General features: G+C 55.7%; 1 protein-coding gene across 1 annotated transcript in view; it reads left to right on the forward strand.

Annotated features, from left to right (window-relative positions):
- Nucleotides 1–10,663, forward strand: part of ANGPTL4 (angiopoietin like 4) — a 44,159-nt gene that overhangs the window by 24,420 nt on the left and 9,076 nt on the right. The window contains exons 3-4 of the mRNA XM_017739070.1: nucleotides 8,549–8,625; nucleotides 10,138–10,399. Of these exons, the coding sequence (XP_017594559.1) occupies nucleotides 8,549–8,625; nucleotides 10,138–10,399 (339 nt within the window). The remainder of the gene's footprint in view (nucleotides 1–8,548; nucleotides 8,626–10,137; nucleotides 10,400–10,663) is intronic.

A 10,663-nucleotide genomic window follows, 5' to 3' on the forward strand; every position in this document is an offset into this window, starting at 1 on the left:
GCAGCACTGCAGGATGGCCAGCACACTTCCCTGCACCCAGCAGAACCCTCTCACCTTGCTCCCCCTGCACATCCAGCTGTTGGCATCACCAGGAGTCTTGGCCTGAGTAATGAAGGTCCCGATTCCCTTGGGATGTGCCTGGGTATGAGCCAACAGCAGTGTCTTGGCTGGTGGGAAAGACTGGCAACAACATGACCCCACTCATCCTGCAGGATGGCCAGCACACTTCCCTGCACCCAGCAGAACCCTCTCACCTTGCTCCCCCTGCACATCCAGCTGTTGGCATCACCAGGAGTCTTGGCCTGAGTAATGAAGGTCCCGATTCCCTTGGGATGTGCCTGGGTATGAGCCAACAGCAGTGTCTTGGCTGGTGGGAAAGACTGGCAACAACATGACCCCACTCATCCTGTGCAAAGGCTCCCATGCCTGGACCACCAGTGCCTGTGAAGCCCATCCAACCCATCTGGCACCTAGGGATGTCCCTGCTCCCACAGTCCGGATGCGGTCAGGATTCCCAAGTGACAGAGAGGACATCATGGTCATGTGGAATGGTCCCATCATCCCACTCACCACTTGCTGTCAGACACAGGGACTCTGAACTTGCCTTTTTCAAACCTGTCCTGACATTGCTAATAATAACTGTGTTAATTAGGGAGCTCTTACAGCCCTGCATGATTCGTTCAGTCAGTTATGGGGAATATTGTCAGGGTAACGCAAATGAGGGGTGGCAGTCGCCTCTCCAGCAGCCGTCTGGAGTGCTGGAGCCATGTCTGAGACCCGAGGCACTCGCTGCACATCAGGGTGACCCAGTTGATGCCACAGGCAAGGACATGGCTCAGTCCCACACAGACGTTTGGCCCAAGGAGCCCCACAGTTGCTCGTGTCCATCCCCACCACAGGCACTCAAAGGTGCACTTTGGGGCGAGGGGCTGTGCCCCAGCTGGGCCATCTGCCCCGAGCCACCCAGCTGTCCCTGGCTCTTAGATGACTGCCCATCATGATGGCATCTTGCCTTCTCCAAGTCCCTTCCAAGTGAAATCAGAGAGGACAGTAACACTATCCATGGGCTCTGCAGAGCCTGAAATCTCCCACTTCTCTGCAACGAAGAGGTGCTGCAGTGGGTGGCTGGGGGCTTAATTTCTTTTTGGCTGTGGTATCCCTCAGGTGACAGATAGCCTGGTGGCTCACTTGCTCACCTGCCCACCCAGCAGGGGTTAGTGCCACAGCATGGCACTGGGACAGGGTCTCTCTGAGCCTGCCGGCAGGACTGGGTTACCCTGAGATCAGCTGGGACAGTTTGCAGGATGGTGAGAGATCCCCTGTGACATCACCTGGTCTCGTCCTGCATACACCCCACAGCTGGGAAATGCCTTTAGAGGGGAGGTTTCCTTCTTTTCCACGGCACTGTGAAGGTGGTGACGGGTTCGCTGCGGGGCTGCTGCCAGCCGGCGCCCATTGGTGCTGCCGAGGGGCCTGTCCCCACTGGATCACCCTCTCAGGGGCGGTTGTGGGTGGTGCCACCGCCCAGCATCACTGCCATCCACTGTCCTTGCTCCTGACCTCAGCCCTGTTTGCTTTGGACCAAGCTGTGCTGCCCATCAGTCAGTGTTCGAGGTGGCCGAGGTGGCCAAGGTGGCAGTGGAAGCTCTCCAGGCAATGCCAGGGTGACACCCTGGCCATCGAACCCAGCCCACCACACCAGCCCCCAGCCCACCCCCACACTGCATCAGAGGTTCTGTAGGGACCCCGGGCATTCCTCCTTCACTGGAGGGTCATGGGGGTCTTTGCTGGAAATTTTAATCAGTGTCTTGTTTCTCTCCTTGGCTTTAAAGCTCCTTTTTTCCTCTGGAAGAGGATAGGAATTAATTGAGCAAGAATTAATCAGAAAGCAGAAAGATGCAAATTTTCAAATGAGACATCAGGTGCTGCAGGTCCTGCCCTCTCTGTACTTTGGTTCCAACCTCAGCTTGTTCTGCTCCAGCCACTGGCAGCCCTCATGTCTATCCCTGGCTCAGAGCCCCACGGGAGCAGAAATCCCCTCTGCGTTGCGTCACCAGTTGAACTCCAGTGCATGTTGTCTCCAAAGTAACAAGCAGCTAAAATTGGTAGAAAGTTTGATCTGAGCCTCAGCCAAGCTTAATTTTTAATTGCTTCTAATTTCACTCTCTGGGCTGGGTTTGCCAAGCTGGGCAGAAAGGCCACAGGGGCAGGTGTGGGCCCGGTCACCTGCGGGCAGCGCTCTGCTCTCCCTGGTCTGGAGCCCTCAGCCGCAGCACTCTGAGGGTACTCAGGGCCCCCAGACCCGGGGGTCCAGCTCAGCTGCCTTGTCCCTGGCCCTCTGGGCGGCCAGACAGGCTCTCAGCTCCCCAAGAGACCCATTTATTGCCCCCATGGCCAACATGAGCCCCTTGACTGAACCAAGAAGGCAGTGGAACAGATTTTCAGCTTTTGGGTTTGTGTGTTCAAGACTATCATGGGGTGAGGATTAAAAACACACACACCTTTGCGCATTCCTGAGCCCATTCCTGCAGCCTTTCCCATTCCATGCCTGCAGCCTTTGTCTTCCCATCGCATCCCTGAAGCATACCCCTTCCATTCCTTCCATCCCATTCTATTCCATCCCATTGCTGTGGCCTTCCCCTTCCCATTCCATGGTTGGTCAACCAGTCAGGGGAGCATTTCTGGCATGGAGACACACAGGGAATCCTACAGTCAGCACTCACATTCCCTGGAAGGCACCTCCTCTCCCAAGTGCCTCCCTGAGCAGGGATTATGAGGCCACATTCCTGGTGTTATTCATGGCTACCAACAGGGAGGTGAAAATCTGGCCCTGGCTCAGAGCCGCTGGAACTTTGCACAAAATCCCCAAACACGTTAGTCCTGTGCTGACACAGCAAACAGTTACTCAAATGGCAAAGGTCACTTTCCCCTTTCTGACAGCTATTTTTGCTACATGTCCTGAAGTCCAAGGATAAAGGAGATGCAGAGCCAGGCAGAGCTCCACCCCTCACACCAGCTCAGGGTGTTAGAAAGATTTGGGAGAGAGGAAGGAACCATCCTGGGGAAGAAGCCAGGAGGACAGTGTCCCTCCTACCTGGTCCTGCTGATGTCCCACAAAATCATCCCAAGGAGCTGAGTGGGGTTTGCAAACATTTACAGGATGTGGTTGTGCAAACGAGCATTGCCTGAACTGGCTGCACAGCTGGGTTTCACCAAAGCCCTGAGGCTGTGGTGAGGCTCTTCCCCAGAAAGTCATCAGCACCTCAGCAAGACTCAGCAGCGAATGGAGAGCAGCGAGTGCCAGCGGCTCCCAGCCCTGTGAGGTTGCCGTGTGTCACCAGTGGCTGGGAGCACCTGGGAACAGGGACAGGTGGGGGAACAGCCACGAGGCCTGAGCCTGGTGCTGGTGATGCCACAACCCATAAACTGCCCCAACTGGATGGTGCTGAAGGCAGCCCTGAGCCACTGGAAGGTCCAGCCCTGCTGCGATAGTGCTCTCCCGATGAAATTCCCATTTTCTGCGGAGTCCCGGGAGAGGCTGGTGACAGGGAGTTCCTGGGTAGCCTCGCACCGAGAGAGGGAACATGCACCAGAAATGCTGGTGGGCTTTCTCTGGTGGGTCCAGGGGAACTCCTGATGAAAGTCAGGTCCCCATCAAGGAATGCATGGAAAGTCATCCAGGGGGACTTGCCTGGGGCCACTCCTACCTCATGGGCAAGGGAACTGAGATGGCTGGGACCAACCCCTGACCTTTCTCTCCCCAGAGAGTTTCTCCCAAAGGAAGACCCTGCCCAGTCAAGGGCACTGATCTGAGTGGGTTTGGAAATGGCCACTTAGCAGGTGGGAACCACAAAACCACTGTTAAAAGTGACACTCCCCAGCACAAACCCTACTTTTCAGCTGGAATGGAGGAGCCACAATGCTCTATGGTCTCAGGTGATCACTGCCAGCTCCTGATCATGGAAACGTTGGCCACTTTGATTGACAGGAAACTCCCCATTTTGGACTCTTTTTTGGGGATGGAAGGGTTTTCTTGGACTCAGAATTTGCCTTTTCTCTGTGCTTTGCAGTGGGTAAACAATTTCCAGGTCCCCTGAGTGTGTAGCTGCATTCTTGTCTAGGTATTTGAATTTCCTTGTGTGGGGGATCACCAGATGTCAAACGTGGGCACCTCCCGAGGGCACATGCTCAGCTCCAGGTGAGTGAGGTGGTCCAACAGCAGCATCCAAGCTCAAAGCTCAGGTGCAGACTTGGACCCACATCAAGTTTCTTACAGTGCCAAGCAAAGCCCTGGGAGCAGAAACACCCGTCTGCCAGGTAAAAACCCCACAGCCTTTGTTTTTTTAAGAAATTCAAACTAATCAGATGCTGCTCTGTCCTGTCCTAGCAGAACCACTGCATGGCACATGCTCCTCTCTGACCTGAGGATGAGGAAAGCTGGATGTAGGATGCTCCTGCAGAGGTACTTGTGAGTGCTGGGTACTGGGTTCCAGGTGTGGGATGCCCCAGGCGAGGTATTCCATGGGTGCTGTGCACTGGGGTGGAAGGTTCTGGGTGCAGGATGCCCCAGGGGATGTATCTCAGTGCTGAGTGATGGATTCTGGGTGTGGGATGCCTCGGGGGAAGTACCTGTGAGTACTGGGTGCTGGGCAGCCCCCACTTGGGAAGCCGAGCCCAGCAGCAGGGACAGTGCTGCTGTTCTGGGGAGAGCTCAGATCCACCCCATGGGCAGCAAAACACTCGGTTTAGGAAACCAAAAATCAGCCAAAGTCCCTGTCAGAGCAAGGAAAGAGCCATGGCTGGAAATGGGGCCAGCTCTTCTCTCCCAGCCCTTCTGGGGATCTGGAGCTTCCTCAGCCACTGCTGCTGTTTTGCCAGCGAGGGGGATGGGAAAGGGGCTGCTGGGATTCTTGATGCTTTGGGGCATTTTCATCTGTTTCTTTTCAGGTTTTCACAGTTTTTTTCATCTCCCAGTGCCTGTATGTCCTGTGAGGCGGGGTGTAAAAATCTGGAAAAATCCAGAAGCCGAGCATGAAAATGCAGAAAAATCTTGACTAAAGATTAAGATATATTTCCCATTGGAAAATGCATGCAACAGACAAAGCCTTGTTTTCATCACTTTATTTTTGGTCTGCAACCAAAGGACCCTTCCCTTTACAGCAGGAAATATCCCCACTTCCCAGACGCAGCCCAGGCAGCGTTCCCGGACACTCCGTTACGCAGCTGAGCGCACGGTCTGGAGAGGGGGGCAGAGAGACGTCACCGCCACCTCGCCTGGTCCCTGCAGGCACAGCCCTGCCTGGCCCTGAGCTTCGGCCAGCAGAGCCAGACAAGGAACCCGAGCATCACGTTGTCTTAGTCACGAACCAAGCAGGGAGATGTGTGGGAAGAGGTTTGATCCCCAGCTGGGGTTTTTAGGATGGTGCCTCAAAATTTGCACGCTTTGCTCTTTGCTGCTGCATGAGGAATATGTCCCCTGTCATTCTCCCGTATAAAGCTCTGCTTCCTGGAAGTCTCTTCCCAGGAGGAAAAGCAGCTGTGGACCCATGGGGACAGGCAGAGATCTAGCAGAGCCCTTGGGGATGTGGCTGCTGCTGGCTGTGGGTGAGGAGCCCACAGAGCTCTTACCCAGCACTCGCCCAGCAGGGTGCTGGACAGGAGGGCGCATCCCCAGGGGTTCTTGTGGACACCCATCCTGAATGTCCTGGAACAGCTAAAAACCTTCCTGGGCAGCAGAAGTGACCTGGCAGTTTTTCACACAACGCAGCCAAAAAAAGCTGTTCGTGTTGCGTCAGCCTGTGAGGGGCTGTGCCAGCAGGACAGAGGGGTCACGGCCGCCAGCAGATGCTGACTGATAAATGCCAAGCAGTGCCAGAGCTGGCTCTGTCCCATCACAGAGGAGGAGATGGTTGGCCTGGAGTGACAACAGGGCTGTGGATGAACTCTGTGGGCTTTGCTTGTACTTGCCACAGCGGCTCTCTCCTTCCAGTGCCTCTGGGCATCTCCTTTCAGAAACTATGAATGAAATGAAAGGATGTCCAGAAAGTACTGGAGAAATCCCTTGTCACCCTCATGCCCACCAAAGGCTCTACCAAATCCATTGTGTGCCACTAGCCAAAGGCTGCTGATAAAATAGAAGCCACCATTGTCTCACAAAGAGAGCAGAGACCAGTCCTGGTCCCTGTGGTCTGGCCCTTCCCACATGGGCCTATGAGCAGACTGAGTGTGCCAAGGGGTAGCCTCATCCCCAGGAACCTGGAGCTCCCTGAGCCCTTAGCTGCAAGCTCAGCCAGCTGGAGTCCCTAATGTGAAACGCATGTTGGTTAAACTGAGAGATGACTGTAAAAAATAAGGGTCGGATTTCTCTGGCTGCGAAGCCTCCCACGTTACCCCAAGCCCTCTGGTTTCCTGCCTTCTGGCATGTGAGACCTTCTGCACAGTAACCCCGGTGCTCCCCACAGAGCCCGGGATGGCAGGAAGAATAAAGGGGAGTGAAGACTTGCATAACGTTCATCCAGGCTCGCCAGGAAAATGCGGAGGCTGCTTGGACCAAGAGCATTGCTGGCCTTTTATGTCGGCTTTTCAAACATGAAAACGGGCCTCCCTGCTCTGGGCTAATGGGCCCAGGACCTTCCCTAGGTGAGAGGGACCCCAGGGTGGCTGCAACCCTCACCCATCCTCTGGAGCCCTCAGAAGATACGGCAACCTGGGTAATTGCATCTTGCCTCACTTGGGCTGCCAGTGGTTTACCCAGGGCTGCCCCGTGCTGGCAGGGAAAGCCAGAGGAGAGAGGGTGGGAATGGAATCCAGGGACATGGCTGAGCTCCCAATGGAGCTGCTTCTCACTGGGGTGGACGGCTATGGCCAATTTTCCATCTTCTGACTGACCCTGCTTGGAAATTAATCTCTGCTCAAGAAGCAGCTGAGAGCAGAAGTTTTGGGTATCCTGTGACAGGGGTGAGAGGATGTCCCCAGCCCTGGGAAAGGATGAGGCTGTGCTCTGGCAGCCTGTGCCACCCTGCTGTCCCCTCGGGGCAGTGAGGGTTGGGGTACAACCAACCTGGGCAGGTGGCAGGAGCTGCATGGCTGCTCTCCAGAGTGGGGAGTGACAAAGTCTGAGCCAGCAAACTTGCTTGGGAAGAGAGGGAATAGGTGACCTCAGGGGTGGGGGTTTAGCAAGCTGTTTGGCTGCAGGACCAGACCACGGTGTGCGATGGATGAATCCTTGGAGGACCAGGTGTGAGCAGAGACTGGATGGGGCACCCACTCTGTCCAGGAATGCTGCCAGTGCCTGTCTGGGCGAGACATGCTGCTGTGCCCAGATGGGGGCCAACAGGAAATCCGTGTTGGATGTTTCCTGACCTCTGCCAAATCAGAGTAACTGCTCCTCTGGAAAACCTAAATTTATCCTTGAAGCCGTGACGATGTATTTCACATGTCCTAGTCCCTTTTACTGGAGTCTCCCTTATGTTTGCAATTTCTAACAACAAAGCAACACTGTGAGCATCCTTCCTATAAATCATCCAACCATCCCTCCCGGTGATGCGAGCCCGGGGCTGAGCAGCTGCAGGAATTCGTGCGAGTTCAGACCAGGCTGAACTTTCACACAGTGACCTGCCAGGTCAGCCTGGGAAGGAGTGGGATGTTCTCTGCCAAAAAGGCAGAGAACAAAAACACTCACCAGAGTCCACCCGCTCACAGCCTGACGTGCACGGAACAGGAACAGGGATGAGGACAGGGATGTGCTGCCATGAATGTGGGGCTGTTTGAAGGAGCTACTTTTGATGTGTACTGGTGATGCTGCCTTTCCTGGGTGTCTGAGCTGGTGGGGTTGTCTGAGCAAGTGTCTGGCTTGCATGGAAGAAGGGATAGGGATGGATATAGTGAGAGGAATAAGGGCAGGGATTGAAGGATGGGGGTGGGAGCATCCCTTGGTTCCTGAGAGAACCTCCACAGAAAATAACTTCCTCTGGAGTCTGCTCTTCCCTGCCCAAGGGCTCACCCCAGACACCCACAGAGAGCCCCGAGAGCCATTGTTGTGCCCTGCTGCTCCCTGTGCTGCTCTGGGTCCCAAGGCCACTGGGCTGGGGCAGTGTCTTCATGGGGTCCCTCCTGGGGACCTGCACAGGGGAAAGGCTCCTTCATCCCCTGGGACCAAACCTTGATCCTGCCCTGGCCCCAAGCCAAGCTGGGCAGCTGGAGCCCCACAGAGATTATGACCATAGCTCTTTTCCACACAGGACAGAGCAGGGCATGGAGAAACACCCCAGGAGCTCACACCCTGCTGGCCAGGCCGTTTTAAGCTCCATTTTAACTCGAGAGCACCCAGCTCTGTGGAGAACACCTTCCCATCAGCCTGTGGTCATTCCCAGCCTGAGGCAGCTCATGGCCTCTGAGGGCTTTGCATTTGTGTACTTCAGAAATTTTTATTTCTCAGGGCAAATTTGAGAAGTCGCAATAGGAAAACGCAGCCAAAGGAAAACGCATAAATCACGTGGCTTCTCAACAGGCCTTGGCTTCTCACATTCCCTCTCTCCTGCCACTGCAGAAAATAACCAGTGGGAACACGTCTGCTGCGGCACCCGGAGTAACCCTGTCATTTCCCAGGACAAGCTCCAGTGTTGGGTAACGGTGGGCAGGGAGCAGAGCTCACACAGGATTCATTTTGCCTGACATCATTCACGCACAGCAATAGCCAGCACATGAAACTGTGCTTCCCTGTTTGTCCCAGTGACTCGGGGGTTGGTGTTTTCCAGTCCAGAGGGCTCTTGGGGTGCCAAGTGCTCCAGCCTTGGGCTCCATGGGCATGACTCCTGCCAGCTCACTCCCTCCTGGGATGCCAAAAACCAGCAATGCAAGCTGAAAAGCAGAATTTTCATTTTTCAGATTCCACCGGGGAATTTTTGGCAGAGCTTTGGCTGCCTCTACAGCCCTACTCAGAGGTGGGGGGGTATGGTGGCAGATCTGTCCTTGGCAGAGGGGCCATGACCTGTGAGGGGGCACAGGCCAGCCAGGGGCACCCCAAAGAGCCTTGCAGGGACCCCAGGCCCAGCAGAGAAGGGGGGGGGGAGGGGGGGGGAGGCAGTGGAACCCCCTCCCCATCACTACCACCCCTCTATGTCCCCAGCTCCTCTCTAGCAATAGTGTCAGGGGGAAGCACTGAGGGACCCCCCAAAACCACAAAGATGTGGAAAATGAAGTTCACAATTTTATTGTTTCTTTTTCTCCTGCAGTATTTCCTACCAGGGCTTTTTTTCCTCTTTCCTCACTTGAAAAATTCCTTCTGACCATGAAATAAATATGAAAACAGTGGCTGGCAGAGGGGGCTTGGGACTTTCTGGAGTGTGTGCCTGCTGGAATTTCCAAAATTCCTCTTTAACCTCCACGACTCCACCCTGAGCTGTTGCTGCTGGGTGCATTCTCTGAGGCCTCTCACCGTTCGGACAGCAGCAGCCTGGGAAATGGTCGGAGATGGCATGGGGACTCCTCGAAAGAGAAATCCTCCTGCCAGGCATTTTCGGACAAGATGAAAAGCCTTTTCCTGGGGCCGTGCCTGAGCTGCAGGGCTCCAAGCAACAGCAGTGGGATGCAGGCAGAACTGCTGGGGGCTTGAGTGGAGAAGCTCGGCCCCGGAACCCACTGCAGCCTTGGTCCCAGGGGGCTCACGTCGGGCAGACCCAGTGAGCAGTGGGAAGCGGGGACTTGGCTCCAAAATCCAGAGTAGGAGGAGAGGCAGCTCCCTGCTCGAGGCTGCGCGGTGCAGAGCAGGGACAGAGCGCTGGGGCAGCAGGAGGAAGCGCCCCGTGGGGAGGGAGCAGAAGGGCTCCATCTGCTCCAATCGGAACAGAGCCGACAGCAGCTCCATCACGGTGTGTGAATTCCTTCATGGAGAGAAAACACAGACACTCGAAAATCCCTTTAAGGCAACGGAAAAAGACAGAACAAGAAGGAAGAGCCAGAAACCAGGGTCCAAGACGCTGGCAAATAAAATAAGATGCACATTTTTCACAGGGAGTGATTGAAATCTGTGGGGGGAGGGTAGTGAGGGATGGATATATTCATCCTTGTTGCTCGTGGAGACCAGGAATGTTTAGAGGAGTGAACATTCTGCTTCCCTCAGGTGTACAAAGGAGCTGACCCCAAGAATGCCCCCTCCCCAGGGTTGGCAGCACCCACCTGTGCCAGGCCAGGATCCCCCAGCAGAGCCCTGTGCCCACAGTGGGCACCTGCCCTGGGGCCCCAGCACCCGCTTGGGCAAGGCCTGGGAGCCCTGTGCCACAGGGTCCTCCCGCCCCGGGGCCAGCAGGTCCCAGAGGGGCACGGCCTCTGAAGGTGACACGGGTGCATCCACAGGGGTGGGGAACCAAGCATCAGGGCGTGGTGCAGATCAGGGTCCCCAGTGCAGGATGAGGGGCAGGACAGTCAGCAGGGCTGGGATAGGGATGGGAACGGGGATGGGCGTAGGGTAGGGATTGGAATGGGGATAGGGACAGGAAAGCGGATGGGAATGGGGACAGGAATGGGAATGGGATGAGGAGGGGAATGGGGGCGGTAATGGGGGCGGTGATGGAGATGGGGACAAGGATGGGGACAGGGATGATGAGGACTGGGACAGGGATGATGAGGACTGGCATAGGCAGGGCTGAGCAGCAGGGACCAAGGC

Source organism: Corvus brachyrhynchos, unplaced genomic scaffold (assembly GCF_000691975.1).
Source record: "Corvus brachyrhynchos isolate BGI_N302 unplaced genomic scaffold, ASM69197v1 scaffold130, whole genome shotgun sequence".
In the NCBI taxonomy this organism is placed as follows: Eukaryota; Metazoa; Chordata; class Aves; order Passeriformes; family Corvidae; genus Corvus; species Corvus brachyrhynchos.